Below are 18,185 nucleotides of genomic sequence, written 5' to 3'. Positions count from 1 at the left end.
TTGCAGCCTGGGCGACAGGGTAAGACTCCATCTCAAAAAAAAAAACAAAAAAAAAAAACAGTCAAGGGTTTGTATGCATGACTCCAACTAGTTACAGACACGGTAAGGCACAGCCTGAGATGGCATCTACCTGATGCTCTCTGCGGAAGTAGGCCTTCCTAGAGAGCCCTCATACCTGGGACCCTATGCTGAAGGATAGAAAGAATACTGTACCCATGAATCCCAGACTCAATGAATGTAGCTTTAAAGACAATGGGGGGCGGTGAACACTACAGGTCTAAAAAAGACCCATCCACAAACTGTTACCCAAGACCCTTGGGGCCCAATGTGTTTTCGTGTCTGATGTTTTTGGAGTTTAGAAAAGTGATACAGTGCATATACTGTATGTGGCACAACACCCCTTGCAGGGTCTGGGCAGCTCACTATAATTTAGCATTAGTATTTCTGCAACTCAAACATGTGAGTACTCCCATCACCTGGTATAAATCAAGACTACCAAACAAGCCGTGTTCTCATCAGGTTTCATTGCCCAATGAGTTGGCACCAAAAGTGGAAAAACGCTTTGACTGATTTCAGAAGCATGGTCAAAGGCTGCGGCCTGTCAGGACCCGGCCCCAAAGGCACCTTACCCAGGCCTGAAGAGGAGGACACGCTCTCCGTGAGGGAAGACGTTTCTGTCTGGTCCGTCGAGAGTCCTTCCATCAGTGGCAGAGACAGCTCGGATGAGGGCACAGACGAGTCGTAGATGCCTGAGTCCCGCGGCATGTCCGAGGGGCTGCCGACTTTCACCGTGTGCAGCAGGGGTTGCAGGGCGGCGCTACTGTCAAGGGCAGGCCGGGCCTCCGCGTCCTGGTCCAGGCCCCCGTGCTGACTCTCATGCTGGGAGTCGGCTGGTCCGGTTGCCCCAAGAACGGCCGCCTCTACCTTTAGGCAGAAGTCACTCTCGGGCCCTGGTTTGCACATGACATCATTTAAAACTAAGCCCGAATCAAATTTCTCCAAGACTGGCTCCCGGTAGCGCAGTGGAGGAGGATGGAAGGGAACGAACTGCTTTTCGAACCAGTCGGGCTCCTCGTCAATAAACTGGTGCATGTTACAAATGGCGACGTATAGGGACCGGCCTGACTTGCTCCGGAAGTAGTTCCTTCTGCTGCCCTGTCGCGTGTGCTGCCCCGGCTCCTGGAGGCCGTGGTCTCGGGAGTGCAAGTGGGAACAGAGCTGGGGAAGATTGTCCATGAGTTTGTACTTGGTACTCAGGTCTAGGATACCGGGGACGTCTCCCTCGCAGGAATAATCAAAGTAGACGGCGATGAACTTGCTGAGCGCCGCGGACGAACTCTGCTTGGCCTGGCGGAGCTTTTCGGCAATGGCTGACACTGCCACCAGGAAGAGCTCTCCTTTCCCCGAGCCTCGGCCACCTCCTTTGTGTTTGTAGTTCTTCTTATCCACAAAGTACTTCATACCTTTGGAACAAACCACAATGATGAACTGGGACTCGTGGATCTTCTGGATGACCCATTCTCTCTGCCCTTCTCTGCAGAGGCTGAAGTCTTCCCACAGGTCCAGAGCCACCTGGAAAGAGAACAAGGCACCTCACCCATACAGAAGGCTCGGGAAGAGGCTCGGGAAATGAGTAACAGGAAGGGAAATGTCAGCAGGAGGCCATCTCATCTGCCCCTTAACCCTTATTAGCACAGCTATGTGCAGGCTCCAGGTTACACCATACCAAGGAACAGCTAAAGTTCTGTGGTTGATGGTCATACCCTAGTCCCTCTGCAAAAACTTGCCATCTATCCATTTTTGTATCACATGGAGTCATTACCACTCCTGCCCTACAAGTGAGGGGACAGAAGGACAGTGCTTTTGGCACCTTGCCCAAGTCACACCCTACATAGGACGTCCTCAAGGAAGCAATAGGTGGTAGAGAGCACAGGACAGAGAAACTGAGGTTGGTTGATCTGGTGAGTGAGGTGCCTAGATTGGAGGGGCAGATTCTGGAGAGAAGGCTGGCAGGCTCTGAGAGGAGGATGTGGATGAGTGACTCCAAAGTGAGCTGGGAGATGGGGCTCAGGCCTGGATGCCAGTCACCCACAATTATAGGTGACTCACATCCAGACAGTGACTGACAAAGGGGACCTATCTTGACACTCTCATAGCCTCAGGCTCACCTATGTTGTTTACTAGTTGGTCCATGGCTGGAGAGGAGGCTAGTGAACTGCATTAACATGGTCATTCTGAGTAACTCACTCAGGACTGGCTAGCACCTTCCTCTATGGCTTCACACAGTTCTACAAGGCTACATCTCTACAAGGCTGGTAATTGACAAAGCTTTACCCCCAAAGGCGGTCTGGTAGGGAGACTGTGGGGGTGGCTGACAAAGGAGAGAAACATCAGACATGTGTGGCCCCTTAGAGGACTTCACCTTCTCAGACCACTTTCACCTAATTCTACCGGAAACATCTCTTGGTTATTGTGTTGGTGTCTTTCCTTCTGTAGTTATTAATTCCCAATGGCTATGACAAAACACAGCAGCCACACTATCTTACAGGGAAGGGCATTCTGAAACGACTTTGTTCTCCTCTTCTGCTCTAAGATGTTACCAATGGGGAAAAAGCCCCAACATCCATCCACTTGCTGAAAATAACCCTGAATTGTCTTATACTTTCCTTAATTCTTGCTAACATTACACATGCTAAAAGCTCAGCGGGAGTATATACCAAGCATTTTTTAAATGTTCCTATCTTTGACCCAGCAATTCCATTTCCAGGCATCTTTCTTGGGAAATCATCACAAATGGGACAATGTTGAACCACTGAGATGTTTAATATTTGTATTAACTCAGTTATGGCAAATCAATATGGAGGACCATGTAGCTATTTAAAATTGCAGTTGACATATAACTACTAATAGTGTAAAAAATTATTAAGAGACTGCAAAAAATCATTTCAATCAGCCCCAAAGGCAAAACTGTACGTGTGAGTTCACCTATATGGAAAAAGACTGGAAGGAAATAAACCACACATGAAATGTGAGTTCCTCTTTCTAAGATTTTCCTTAATCAGGTTGGGATTCCAGACAATGTTTTATTTATCATCCCTTTCTAGTTCTAAATTTTCTACAGTAACTATTACACTAATAACTGGAAGAGCATTTTCCCCAGAGGCTAAATACTTGTGAAGCAGAGCAAACTTGGTTGCCCGTGGTATCTGAAAACTGTGTGCCATTGGCTAGAGTGCAGTTATTTTTCAGCATGTGCTGATCCACCAACCTCACCGCTTTCATGCAGAGGCAAACTAGGCTAGCATAGTATGTTATGTTGACACTAGGGGGCAGCCTCACCACATGGAGAGATGCTGAAAAACATGCCAATGGGCAGTTTCAAAGCAAAAACAACTTCCAGTCACACAATTATTGTACAGTTCTTGCATTTTCAAGAAACAGGGTATGTCTTGCATGAGAGTTTCAGACTTCACTCTAAAAATGTACATTCTGACATTATAGAAAAGCATATTAATAACATATTAATAACTCAAGAGAACAGCTAAGAAACCAGAGCAGATCATTTCAGTGCTTGACACAATATTGTTTTCTGGGAGTGCTCCCTTCCTACCTCCCTGTTCTCTCTGGCCAGTGCCATCTCCTGCATCATGAGTTTCTCCCTGTCTATGATTCCACCAGTCAATGGTCAAACAGCTTCACAGAGCCCTTTGTTTATCACTTCTCCCTGGACCTCAAGATCCCCTCTAATGGCAGCCCCATCCTTCATTCCCCTTCTCAGCAGAACTCCTCCAAACAACTGTGCAAACTCACTGCTTTACTTGCCACTCTCTCTTTGACTCTCCAAGTGGGGCTTCTGTCCTGAACATGGTCACTAGGATGTCATGAGTGACACCTCTCAACTCCAACTGCATGTTTCCATGGAAGCTACTGGTCTTCTTAATGCTTACAAAACTTCCTGTTTTGTAAAACTTCCTGGCACCACTTTGAGGTGGGTGCCACTCAAAGCTTTAGAGCAGGAGTTTGTCAGAGTTAGAACTAAGTATTATGAAATATTTAGTGCTGGTGATGGGTAAGACAGACTGAAAAAAGAGTCTCCAGTTTGAAAGCTGTGGCACTAGTCAAGGGCAAGTGTCACCACAGGAGGCCCAGAAGAGAGGAGAAGGCAGCGGGGAGAGAGTACGGGGCAAGTGTCCTGGCCAAGGTAGGAGAAGGAACTTTAGATTCCGCACCTCACAGCCACAGAAGTCCTGGAGGAAGTAGGCGAAACACTGGACGACATTCATGTGATTCTGGCCATCTTTACTGGAATAGCAGAGAAAGACCTTCGGCCGCGGCCGGAGCCCCTCTCTCGGGAGTGCTGCAGTGTATGTGGAAGACTCAGAGCTCTCTTCATCTAAATGTGAATATATATTTTCTAAATTGGAAAAGAAGATAAGGTTGATACTTGCAAGCAACGCTTTGTTCTGTTCCCTAAGAACTGAAACCCAGTGCTATCTTCAAGAAAGAACACGTCTACCTAGAGCAGTCCCATTCCCCAACTCCATCAGCCCCCTCAGATCATCACTTGGAATGGGACAGCTGATTTCCGCAGTGGAGCAACGAATGGTCAAAAATTGTTCTTTACCTGAAATTGACCTTGGATAAACTAAGAAATGCTGCAGGGGTCACCCTGGTTAGCAGAGTGCCACCCTAGTCAGCAGAGTGCCCAGAACTGGCTCTTGCAGCCAAGTGCACCTACTAGACCAATTAAGCACGGGCAGAGCTGATATTTTTTTAAAAGTTTTTATTGATGTATAATTTACAAAAGTAAAGTACATAAATCTTAAGTGTATATCTCAGTTAATTTTTATGGAAGTATATAACTGTGTAACCCTCACCCAGACCAAGCTATGGATCATTTCCAACTCCTCAGAAGGTTGTCTCATAGTGACTTTTGTAAATGACCAAGCCCTACCTATATCCTTACTTATACTTCAGGCTTCCTTTATGTCCCTGAATTTACTATCCTATCATTGAAAATAGAATTATGGGCCAGATGCAGTGTCTCATGCCTGTAATCCCAGCACTTTGGGAAGCTGAGGCAGGAGGAATGCTTGAGCTTAGGAGTTCAAGACCAGCCTAGGCAACATAGTGAGACCCCATGACTACAAAAAAAAAAATTTTTTTTTAATTAGCCAGGCATGGTGGTGCATGCCTGTAGTCCCCAGCTACCTCAGGGGGCTGAAGTGGGAGGATGGCTTAAGCCTGGGAAGTCGAGCCTGCAGTGAGCTATGACTGTGCCACTGCACTCTAGCCTGGGCAACAGAGCGAGACCCTGTCTCAAGAAATAGATATATAATGATACCTGTTTTTTTAGTGGCTCCTGAGGTTAAAAGCCAAATATTTTAATTCTGGGAACTGAATAGGAGCTATGAGGCTTCCCAGGCACCATCCTGGAGGACCCAGGTACTCCCAGTCTCTCTTTCTGTTGGCAGCAACCCCTGGTCTGCCCCTTGTTGTGGGAAGACACAGCACACAAAGAGATACCTTGTTGCTTCTTGCGGCACATCACAGTGAAGAGCGTCGTGAATGCCGATATGACCACCAGTGGCACTGTGATGGCCACGGCTCTGATGGGCCCGGCCCACGGGGAGTGCACTGGGAAATTTCAAAGGGAAGGTTTTTAAACTTAAGCAGTGTAAAGGTTCAAAGAGGAACAACTTTTTTTCTTTTTAAACATAAGCCGCATAACAGGTTCTAGGACCATGCAACCACCTTTCTCTAGTGTGGTTTGGTGATTAAAAAAGGATTCAAAGGTTCATTTTTAAAGAGTTGCAAAGAACAATTCAACAGTTAAGAGTCAGGCTGGGACATAAAATACCTTTGAGTGAGAATTTTGCCTAAGGAAATCTCCCCTCCCACCACTTTTCTTCAGAGGACAATTGACTATTTATCTAGTCCGAGCTATACACACCAAACTGGCTTTAATCTTCCAGGTATCCACATTAGAATGGAAAAAAGTCAGATTTGATGGAACATCATTTAAGAGAGAGGAGCCGAATTTTGTTTTGTTTCTGTAAATCATGAAGTACAGAGAGTATCACATACCTTGGTCTATAGTAGTCTAGGGCCAAATTTCAAACAAAAAAGCACTTACCTGGCTTTAAGGCATAATGCATCACTTTTCTTGTTGTGTTAGTGTCATCCACCAGCTGCAAAACAGAGAATGCTGCATTTTTTTTTTAAAGTGATATATACCAGGTAAGTGGAAAAAAATGGTAATTTCATTCATCTTTTCCATCAGTGGGCAGTGCGGGAAGGGGTGGGAAGCAAGTAGTGGAGAATGGCTGAGTTTTGGAAAAGACAGCTGCTGGAGCCTGTAATCATCTGCCAGACTGAGACTAGGCAACATGTGTACTCAGGTTCATCTCTGCTTTACCAACTCGAAACTCTAAGTTCACCATGTTTTCTTTTATTAATCAAAAGGCTGTGTATTCATTGAAGAAGTCAGCTGGTGAGTCTCACGTTCTAATAATGCTCAATTAAACTGGCATCCTTCCACTGATTTTACTGGGCCTCCATTAATGCTTTAAGAAGGTGTATCAGTCAAAAACCACACACTGCTTCCAAGGAATGCAAGAACTAGGTGTTTCTACCAAAATGTTAAGACATGTTGGTTGTCTTTGAATGGTGGCACTATGGACAAATTGTTAATTTCCTTTTCTATTTTCCTTATACTCTTATTATTTGTAGTACCAATTTGATACAGGAAAAGGTAATCTTAAAAAGGAAATGAAACATACTTTTTTTTTTTTGAGAGAGAGTTCCACTCTTTTGCCCAGGCTGGAGTGCAGTGGCGCAATTTCAGCTCACTGCAGCCTCCACCTTCCAGTTTCAAGTGATTCTCCTGCCTCAGCCTCCCAAGTAGCTGGGATTACAGGCGCCTGCCACCACGCCCAGCTAATTTTTGTATTTTTACAAGAGACGGGGTTTCACTGAAACATTACATTTACATGTTCTTTGAAGTGGTGTTTAGAATTCATTTATACATACATAGAAGAATAGCAACAGAAACTTAGAGAAGTATAGGCAAAAGTAATGGGCATAACTTATTTCGCTGTGTTCATACTAAAACAAAAAAAATTTAAGCTGAAATCTTAAAAATATATCTTTGTAGTATTAAGGAATACTAGAGATTTTAAACCATGGTTATATATGGACCATATGATTACATAAAAATATTTATTTGAAATATTTAATGAAGAGATCAAAAATCAATTATATATAAACTTTTTTTAAAAGCATGTTAAGAACCATATAAAAATATAACTGTGCACACCTTCAATAGCTTGAAATTTTAGTGTTGTAAACAGTTGGAATTCTATATGAACTGGGTTCATTCTATAGCATTAATAGGGCTTTCTTGTGTTATGCATACCTCAATTATATAATCCCCTGGAGAAACATTTTGAAGGAGGCAGCTGGTCGTCTCTGTATTTTGCTCCTGCAACAGACCAAAGAACACTTTAAAAACTCACTTCTTGGGCAAAGGTCATCAGGACACCTCTTCTCCCCCAGAGCTGAAGGAGACTTGCCACCAGTCTCAACCACAGTTTTCAGAAAATGTGATTAGATCGAAAAGCAGCTGTGTTTATCTGCCACATGTTATCTGAACTTCCCTTTGATAAAAGGCCCAGGACAGCCCAGGACCCTTGCCATAGTCTGTGCTTAGCTGGTGGCACCCTCAGCAGGAATATTTGATTTGAAGACAAAGAAACTGGTTTGAACAACCTTTACTTAATAAAAGGGTGAGGAAAGAAATTACCAGTCTGTGTTTATACATATTTTATTTGCCATAATTTTAACATGAGCAGGAGGTCAAAGACCTTGATGGAGATGAGAGCCAGCAAGGAGAGCAAACTATGACAGAACCTGACATACACAGGAGCATGTCTAAGGAGGTACTGGGCTTTGCCACCACGACCAAAAACTTTCTTGGTATCCACAGTGGCGATCAGACAGTCCTGTGAACATCCATGAATTGGTTTCCACTCTTCTGACCACTCCCAGTTTAAAGGCTGGGTTACTCAGTTTCTATTTAACCTTTGCCTATTTGTAAAATCAGTAGCCACTGAGTTATCAGTGGCTTGGCTCCTAGATCTGGTTTTTCCACTTACTAGCTGTGCAGCCTTGAGCAAGCCAGGTGACCTCCCTGAGCCTCAGCTTTCTCATCTGTAAAATGGGGATGACAGTAGCCTCTGTTTCACAGAGCGGTATGGATTCAAGGAGCATAAAGCTCAGGGCCTGCCACACAGAAAGCACATGATGAATGTTTAAAATATAAAAGGACAGGCCAGGTGTGGTGGCTCAGGCCTGTAATCCCAGCACTTTGGGAGGCCAAGGTGGGTAGATCACTTGAGGTCAGGAGTCTAAGACCAGCCTGGGCAACATGGTAAACCCCGTCTCTACTAAAAATACAAAAATTAGTTGGGCGTGGTGGCATGCGCCTATAATCCTAGCTACTCCAGAGGCTGAGGCAGGAGAATCGTTTGAACCCAGGAGGCGGAGGCTGCAGTGAGCCGAGATCACACCACTGCACTCCAGCCTGAGCAACAGAGCAAGACTGCATCTCAAAAAAAAAAAAAAAAAAAAAAAAAAAAAATATATATATATATATATATATATATATATATATGAACAAATGAGAAATACTTCTTGTTTATTCCTTGGCAATACTGTTACCAGGCTATATCACCACCAGGACAGCTGGGTTACAGATAACTAGGGAATGAAGGACAGTGGCAAGATGGCCCTGAGATATGCCCAGTGATTACATTCTCAAGTATCTACCAACCACTGAGAGCCAACAAAGCCTAATGCTCACATTGAGCAACCCAAATTCCAGTGGTCCGGGGGTCGCTTTGAAACACGCAGTGTTCCTTTATGTACACCCAGCAGCTCACCTGCTTACAGGTCTTTCGCTTGAAAGGTCCTTCGTGCTTGAGCTTGTAGTGAAGATAGAAGAAACGGAAGCCGAAGTTGTGCGGTGCATGGTCGAAGGACACCTGCATGTCCGAGCCATGCTGGCTGATGTTCAGGTTCCGAGGCTTCCAGACTGGAAGGAGGCAGGACCCAGAGTGAGCAACCAGAAGCTACCCCAACACCATCATAGTGGCAATACTTTGAGACTTGATAGATAAGAACACTATTACTTACAGGGTTTACAAGCCAGGTTGTCCGGCTGTAACAACAGGTCACATGCTATTAAGAGAATAAAGATACATGTTTTTAGTTTCAGGACAGTTTGACGTTTTCCTCTCCCAACAACCCAATGAAATATAAAGATACTGTGCCAGGTGATGCTAGAAAAGGTATAAAATATATCAATTCAATGAGGATTTTCACTACTGTGCAGTTGTATCTTATGAAAATTTAAATGGTACAATATAAAAATATTAATGCAGGTCACTTCATGCCACATAAATGGTAACAGTGTACAGTCACCCAGATGTTAAAAGCTTGTCAGGCATTACATAATTTCAAGGCTGGTGGCCAAGGGCAGCAGAGCTATGTTCATGCTACAATCACATGGAGGCTCTGTTTCAGCTGTAAACAGAAATGATGCTGGCCCCTACCCCACTGTGGAGATGTTTAGACACAAGAGAACTTTGGAGTGGTCCTGGTAACTGCTGCAGGATTATTTTAACCTTCACTAGTATTCTAATTTAAGATGCTTTTGATGGTTTCTTGAAATGACATGCAGGCATATAAGTAGTAGTGTCAGCACTGAAAACCAGGTGCCAAAGCCAATAGCTTTGAAACAGAATCTAAACGCAATAAAAACACAATGAGAGAGGCCAAACAGCTAGTCCACTATGCCATGCTGCTTGCGAACCCAGGGAGAGTCTCCATATAATGCCAAGAAAACTGAAGGCAGCATCAAAACCACAGTGCACTGAAATGGTGATAAATGTTTGCATTACAGGAACACACCCCCTACCTTACCCCCAAATAGACACATTGATTCTATGCCAACGGGAAAAATTCATCTTAAATTACACTAATTTTGATTTAGGTGAGGCTTTCATAAGCACATTCTTTGAATCTTCTATCTGGTTATTATGTGCAAGTCATCTAGAAATGATGTGACATACACATGGTCTTTGCCCTATGGAATTTTATTTTAAGAATTATGAGGGCCGGGCGCGGTGGCTCACACCTGTAATCCCAGCACTTTGGGAGGCCGAGGCGGGTGGATCATGAGGTCAGGAGATCAAGACCATCCTGGCTAACATGGTGAAATCCTGTTTCTACTAAAAATACAAAAAAATTAGCTGGACGTGGTGGCAGGAGCCTGTAGTCCCAGCTACTCGGGAGGCTGAGGCAGGAGAATGGCGTGAACCCGGGAGGCGGAGCTTGCAGTGAGCCGAGATCGCGCCACTGCACTCTGGCCTGGGTGACAGAGCAAAACTACATCTCAAAAAAAAAAAAAAAAAATTATGAGACCAATTGTTAAAATAACTTCGCTGCATAGAAAACAACCACAATAAGAATTCTGCAGAGGGAAACATTGATGTAGGCTGGAGTTGTGAACAGAAACATCACAATGGATGAGGGCTGCAACCAGACCTCACAGGAGGGGATGTTGGACAGGACTGACCATCCAAGGCCTTGAATGACAGAAAGACTGATCAGGAAGGCAAGAAGGAGCTGCTGCCTGTTGCAGGGTGACCAGCCACCAAAGTTTGAAAGCAGCAACTCAGGAAGATTAAAGAGATAACCTGTACAGAACAGAAGGTGAACAGACCCAGCACAGTGGGTGGTTGAGTTCAGAGCATGGATTCCAGAGTCAGACTTCTGGGGTTCAAATCCAACTCCCGACAAGCCCTTCACCTTCTCTGTGTGGGATTCGACATCTAGTAAGTGGGGATGGTACGATTAAATTCTTTGTAGGGTTGTCACAGAGGGTATTTGGAGTTAATATTTGAAATGCCTTTAGAACAGGGCCTGGCACATGGACATTAAATGAACAGAACTTTCTAGAAAATAATTTTCTTAATCTAGTCCTGAAAATGACAGGCCACCCTCCTGATAACAGGTAAAAGATGGAATCATTTCATGCTCCTACCCTTTACCACACAATCAACATACACTTTTTATTCCTTTTTTTTTTTTTTTTTTTTGAGATGGAGTCTTGTTCTGTGGCCCACGCTGGAGTGCAGCGGCACGATCTCAGCTCACTGCAACCTCCGCCTCCTGAGTTCAAGTGATTCTCCTGCCTCAGCCTCCTGAGAAGCTGAGATTACAGGCACATGCCACCACACCTGGCTAATTTTTGTATTTTTAGTAGAGACGGGGACCATGTTGACCAGGTTAGTCTCGAACTCCTGACTTCGTGATCTGCCTGCCTCGGCCTCCCAAAGTGCTGGGATTACAGGCGTGAGCCACTGCACCAGGCCAGCTGTCTTTTTTAACTAGAAATGGGGTCTTGCTGTGTTGCCCAGGCTAGCCTCAAACTCCTAGGCTCAAGCAATCCTCCTGCCTCAGGATTACAGGCATGAGCCACCAAGCCAGGCCAATTTTTTTTCTTCAATCTAATCGTTTTGATACATGGCTGTCTTTTTTTTTTTTTTTTAGATGGAGGTTTGTTCTTTCACCCAGGCTAGAGTACAGTGGCTTGATCTCAGCTCACTGCAACCTCCACCTCCTGGGTTCAAGTAATTTTCCTGTCGCAGCCTCCTGAGTAGCTGGGACTACAGGCGCACACCATGACGCCCGGCTAATTTTTGTATTTTTAGTAAAGACAGGGTTTCACCATATTTTTCAGGCTGGTCTCGAACTACTGACCTCAGGTGATTCACCCATCTTGGCCTCCCAAAGTGTTGGGATTACAGGCATGAGCCACTGCACCTGGCCAGCTGTCTTTTTTAACTAGAAATGGGGTCTTGCTATGTTGCCCAGGCTAGCCTCAAACTCATGGGCTCAAGTGATCCTGCTGCCTCAGCATCCCAAATAGCCGAGAGCATAGGCAGGTGCTGTGCCTGGTAATGCAGACTGTCTTAGCGGTGGTCACAGCATCCTCAAAAATATCAACTGTCAGGTCTGTTCTACAACAAGCCAGGAGTGGGTATATTTGGTTAGATGAGCAGTGTCTGTACCTAACCTTAATTCTAAAAAGTGCTTTTCTGGATGCTTTTCTCCTTGCCATGCTTGTTTCATACTAGTATTTGGCGTGTTTTTTGTTTGTTTGTTTCCCCGAGACGGAATCTTGCTCTATCACTCAGGCTGGAGTGCAGTGGCCCAATCTTGGCTCACTGAAACCTCTGTCTCCCGGGTTCAAGCAATTCTTCTGCCTCAGCCTCCCGAGTAGTGGGATTACAGGCGCCTGCCACCACACCTGGCTAATTTTTGTATTTTTAGTAGAGACAGGGTTTCACCATGTTGGCCAGTCTGGTCTCGAACTCCTGACCTTGTGATCCGCCTGCCTCGGCCTCCTAAAGTGCTGGGATTACAGGTGTGAGCCACCGCACCCGGTCTTGGCACGTTCTCGAACACATTTCTGTAGAAAAATCATTAAAAGCGGAGAAAAGTCTTCTCATGGGAACCAGGCAGGAAAGGCCATACTCACCTCGGGTTCTAAAGAAGAAAGGGTGGTAATTGCTTTCGTTTTTAATGGAAGGAAAGGGGACAACCTTTACGAAATAATCCGTCTCAAATTTCATATTCAGGAAAGGTTGAGATTCTATTCCCTAAAAGGGAACAAAAACACAGTGACATCATGGAGAAATTACCCACCCCTCCACCTTCATAAGGTCTTCGCTCCTACCCCAACTGCCACCCAGACACAACTCCAGAGCTGCAGGACATGTTCCAGGGAAGCAGGAAGTCAGGTCTAGTTTTCTGGACCAACTTGAGGTTTGGATCACTTAACCATGAAAATGGACAATGCAGTCTGTTTTTTGGCAAAGAACCCATGGCTTGTTAATACTGAACCTCAGAGTTGGGGGGCAGGGTGAGCCCACATACACTCTTTGGAGCACAAAGACACCTTCCAGGATCACTGCTCCAGCAGTAACCCGAGAGGCGTGTTTACACACGGAGGTGCTGAAGAATTTCCCTGGGAGCGTGGAGCAGGCTCAAGGTGCAGCTGTACCATTCTTGCCCACCTTGGCGGGTGGGGTGGACTCCATAGCCCCTCCTTCTCCAATTTCAGACTTTGAATACACTATTCAGGACCCTGGAACAATGGCATGTCTTCAGGAGGACATTCCCCAGTGTGACTTACAGTTCTTTTGAAACTACTGTTGAGCTGCTTCGGATCCTTTAGAATCAGTTGTTGGCACTGTCTTCCCTCTGACTTCAGCTCCTCCAGTATTACCCGAAATCCTTTCAGGAATTCGATGCCTAAGCAAAGCAGAATGCTTTTATTAATAGTGAACCTAATTACTTCTGAACACACTCTTCTTCCTCCAAGATTACCATCTTCTCTACCTACACACCAGAGTTAAAGGAATTCTAACTCTGGCCAGGGTATCTGAGTCTATAGAATGGAAAAAACACATCCCCTGCATTCCTCTGGTAAAGACCAGGTGATTTTCTCCATCCCACCATTACTAATTAATCCCTAATCCAGCCAGCTATTTCATAAATACCTATTGCCTCTCTGGCATTAGGGTTCAAATATTTAGACTCCAGTTACAATTGGTCATAAAAAGTCTGAAGTGGAATATATAATTTCTAGGTCATTACACAGAATACATTCGGCTGATGATAATTCCCAGTGTTGACTAGGGAATCCCCCAAAACCATGTTTCCACTTTTAAGTTTTAGCTCTACATTTTTTGGCACATCTCACTGAGCAACATACAAAATTCCCAACAAATTGTGTCTGCACCCAAGGGGTTCTGAGGCTTGAGATTAAATAGCTTAGGGGAATGCCTGTGTGATTTACAAAGCGGTTCTTGCTCTAATCATGCCTGAAAGGCAGACACCCAAGGGTTGCCCAGTGTGTGCTCTTCATACAGCCTCCGAGGCCCCGAGACACCCACAGCGCCGCTGAAAGGCGCCAGCCCAGCCTCCTGCCACCTGAGCTCCCCCCACTGCACGTCCGACTAGATGCTTTCAAAAGGATTAAGCTCTGACGGCCACAAGCGCCAGCACCGGGGCTGTGTATCCCACGGAGACTGAAGTGGTCCAACTGCAGCTGGAGAGCTCCAAAGCCTGCCACGATGGCGAGATATCGATTTCACATTCCTTCTGAACATTTTCAACCCTTCCCCTCCCCAGGACAAAAGTAATTAAACAGGATGCAATTAACCAGGTGGGAAATTTATTGATGATAAAGGCCAGAAAAATCTTTTTCTCTTTCAAATAGGTTCTCCAATCCTATAATTATTTGATGAAGAATACATATTTCTTGGTGAGTAGGGCAGAGGAGCAACAATTAGAGCTTCACATTTTAGGGTTTCAGAGTATTATGGTGCACAGGTATCGACTCTGCCATGTTGTATTTCAATTACAAAGCTTCCTGTGGGGGTGAAAGCCAGCTGAGCAACCACCAGAGATTCAGACAAGGTGATGACAAAGTCATTAGACCAACAACTATTTTAGATCTCACAGGACTTGTCTTTTGAGATCCAAAAACACTTTTTAAAACAAATCCTCAGTATTAATACTAAGATTTAATTTACGCAACATTCCCAGAATGACTAACAAAAGCCAGGTGATTAATACTATTAACAGCCATACATCTCACAATTACATAAAAATTCATCAGTTGGGGCCGGGCGCGGTGACTCACACCTGTAATCCCAGCACTTTGGGAGGCCGAGGCGGGCGAATCACAAGGTCAGGAGATCGAGACCACGGTGAAACCCCGTCTCTACTAAAAATACAAAAAAAAAATTAGCCAGGCACGGTGGCGGGTGCCTGTAGTCCCAGCTACTCGGGAGGCTGAGTCAGGAGAATGGTGTGAACCCGGGAGGCGGAGCTTGCGGTGAGCCGAGATTGTGCCACTGCACTCCAGCCTGGGCGACAGAGACTCCGTCTCAAAAAAAAAGAAAAGAAAAGAAAAGAAATTTCATCAAGGGGTGGTTCTTGTTCTTATTTTTAAAAGATTAGCCTAAAAACCACTATGCCAAGGTTCTGAGGCCGAGGGAAGAGGCAGCAAATGTAATTCCTTTATCACCGTGACAAATTACAGTACTATTAATACCTTGTAGTTATGTAATGATTAGTAATTTTATAGAGCAGTTTCCCATGAAAGAACTTATTTGCTCTCTCTCTCATCATTTAAATTCATCAAATCCTTCCAACAACCACAGGAGGAAGGTGTTATTATCCCCATTTTACAGATGAGGAAACTGAGGTTTATAGTAGCTAACTGGCTTGCCCAGGGTCACATAGGAATAAAATGACAGAGGTGAGATTCGAACCCAGGAAGTGTCTGGCTCTCAGCCAGTGCTCTTAACTCACATGCTTTTCTACCTTCCAAGAAGTGTCCTTGATAGAACCTAACAGAAACTCTCCAGCCACCCCCACCCATAAATCAGCGTCCAGGAAAAGCACAGACTTCTGCCTCCACTGGTCCATGTTCAGTTTTCCTGCCACCAGCTCACATCTCTTACTTTCATTCTAACAAGGGGGCCTGCAATTCGTCAGGCCAACTCCTTAACCATTTAAGCCTTACATGGAATGACCACTTCCTTTTTATCTACAGAAAATGTTTTTAATCTTTGAATGTTAAGATAATATTATTTTTGGAAACCCCAGTAGGTTAAAACCCAGAAGTACTGATGTGGAGAAGTGGTTCGGCCCATGGGTCTGCTTCATCCTCCCTCTCCTGCAATCTGGTTCTTCTGAGATTTATCCTGTTCAGATTAAGAAATTCAGACTTTATTTTACTTCTCCCTTGGCCAGGTTTTCACAAACTTGTAACATCAGGTGGCAGTGTCAAAGCGGCAGTCTCGAGAACCAGGTTCTGATCATGGTAATAGCAGCCACTATTCTTTGAGAGTTCTCTCTGAAAATGTACCATGTGTGTCTCTAACCATGAGGCAGTTCTCATCTCCGCTCTACAGACGGGGAAGCTGGGGTTCAGTGAGGTTCAATGCCTCATGTGAAAGATCAATTCTGGGGGTTCAAACCCAGGCCCGTCTGAACAAAGGGTCCCCTTCTTACGTCTCACGCTTGGCTAACCCATTCTTTCCTGTGTATCTTCAATTAATTCAAGAGGACAAGCAGATTTAGCCCCAACCCGAATCTAGCCATATAATACAGGTTTGCTTTTTTCTTTTAGTTTTTTATTTATTTATTTATTTATTTATTTATTTTTGAGACAGAGTTTTGCTCTTGTTGCCCAGGCTGGAGCGCAATGGTGCGATCTCGGCTCACCGCAACCTCTGCCTTGTGGGTTCAAGTGATTCTCCTGCCTCAGCCCCCTAAGTAACTGGGATTACAGGCATGCAACACCACACCCAGCTGATTTTGTATTTTTAGTGGAGACGAGATTTCACCATGTTGGTCAGGCTGGTCTCAAACTCCTGACCTCAGGTGATCCCCTGCCTCGGCCTCCCTAAGTGCTGGAATTACAGGCATGAGCCACCACGCCCAGCCTGTTTTGTTTTATAAAGAGACAGGGTCTCGCTCTATAGCTCAGGCTGGAGTGCAGTGGCACGATAATCATAGCTAACTGTAGCATCAAATGCTGGGCTCAACTGATCCTCCTGCCTCGGCCTTCCAAGTAGCTAAGACTACAGACTTGTGCCACCATGCCCAGATAATCTTTTAATCTTTTTGTAGAAATGGGGGTCTTACTTTGTTGCCCAGGCTAGTCTCAAACTCCTGGCCTCAAATGATCCTCCCATCTCGGCCTCCCAAAGTGCTGAGATTACAGGTGTGAGCCACCATGCTTGGCCTGCTTTTTTTTGTTCTTTTCCATTTTGTTTCTTTGGCTTACACAGTTTAAACAAAAATTCAAGCTGGGTGCAGTGGCTCATGCCTGTAATCCCAGCACTTTGGGAGGCCAAGGCGGGCGGATCACGAGGTCAGGAGTTTGAGACCAGCCTGGCCAACATGGTGAAACCCCATCTCTACTAAAAATACAAAAATTAGCTGGGTGTGATGGCAGGCACTTATAATCCCAGCTACTCGGGCAGCTGAGGCAGGAGAATCGCTTGAAACTGGAAGGCGGAAGTTGCAGTGAGCCGAGATCGTGCCATTGCACTCCAGCCTGGGTGAAAGAGCGAAACTACATCTCAAAAAAAAAAAAAAAAAAAATTCAATTTGTTGCCAACATTTAAAAATTCATTGATTTCATTGTTTTTCATGAACACTGGGATTTTCCTGAAAAATCACAACATGTGACAATGCTGGGCTGGCATGTCTCTGTGTCCACGGAGACTGCTAATGCTGGATGGCCATTATGCCCTTGGATGGGCCATGGGCTTTCTTGGCACTGCTGCCCTCCCACCCCTGACTAGGGCTGAGACAGAGGCGAAGACGTCAGTGCCATTTATTACTCACACAATATTACTTTTCAAGCCCATGTGAATAACAATAACAGTAGAAGAAACAAAAGACCATAGGGCACAGCCTCAAGCCATGTGTATGCCCAGCAAATATACACAACAAAGTGTATCTGTGCCCAATCCAACATAAGCCTCACTCACATCAAGACCTGCCTGGTTCCTGGAGACCATCACGTGGGACCTTTGCACTGGGCCCTATCCACCCAGGTTATCACCATGCACTCGATTTTTGACCACTCACCGAGGGCCCCTGGGGACCAAAGAATGGTGACTGCCACTTGGTCATGGCAAGCATACTGGCTGATGGTGATATTCTGGGCGTCAGCAATCACGTGCTTCCCCACTGGATTCAAGTAGGTGGTACAATCTAGAGAGTAGGGAGAATGAGAACAGTTAAATTTAAAATTTCATTTTTATTTTCAGGTTCATCTTATCAAAATAAACAGGGCATGTCTGAAGGTGGCCAAATCCATTCTGTTAAAGATGTGTGCCTCAAAAGCCCAAATAAGACATGAGAGGTTGACTACTGCTTGGAAAACTGTAAGATGCTACAGAGGAATGATTTGTAGCACCACCATCACCACCCACTCATCCCATGTTAAATTCCAGGGCAGTGTTGGGAGGATCTTATACAGTGTGAAGTTTGTGTGTGTACCCGGCATTAACTTTTTTTAAACC

At 45.0% G+C, this 18,185-nt stretch overlaps 1 protein-coding gene across 2 annotated transcripts in view; it reads right to left on the bottom strand.

The window, feature by feature from the left end:
- Positions 1–18,185, bottom strand: part of IL17RD (interleukin 17 receptor D) — a 76,024-nt gene that overhangs the window by 7,242 nt on the left and 50,597 nt on the right. For both annotated transcript variants that reach the window (XM_054479680.2, XM_063661048.1), the window contains exons 3-12: positions 17,749–17,874; positions 13,265–13,383; positions 12,608–12,728; positions 9,196–9,240; positions 8,943–9,094; positions 7,418–7,483; positions 6,137–6,191; positions 5,527–5,637; positions 4,230–4,414; positions 630–1,572 (exon numbers count right to left, since the gene is read on the bottom strand). In XM_054479680.2, the coding sequence (XP_054335655.1) occupies positions 630–1,572; positions 4,230–4,414; positions 5,527–5,637; positions 6,137–6,191; positions 7,418–7,483; positions 8,943–9,094; positions 9,196–9,240; positions 12,608–12,728; positions 13,265–13,383; positions 17,749–17,874 (1,923 nt within the window). The remainder of the gene's footprint in view (positions 1–629; positions 1,573–4,229; positions 4,415–5,526; positions 5,638–6,136; positions 6,192–7,417; positions 7,484–8,942; positions 9,095–9,195; positions 9,241–12,607; positions 12,729–13,264; positions 13,384–17,748; positions 17,875–18,185) is intronic.

This window comes from Pongo pygmaeus, chromosome 2 (genome assembly GCF_028885625.2).
Source record: "Pongo pygmaeus isolate AG05252 chromosome 2, NHGRI_mPonPyg2-v2.0_pri, whole genome shotgun sequence".
NCBI classification, from domain to species: Eukaryota; Metazoa; Chordata; class Mammalia; order Primates; family Hominidae; genus Pongo; species Pongo pygmaeus.
This window is presented reverse-complemented; position numbering and strand designations above follow the sequence as displayed.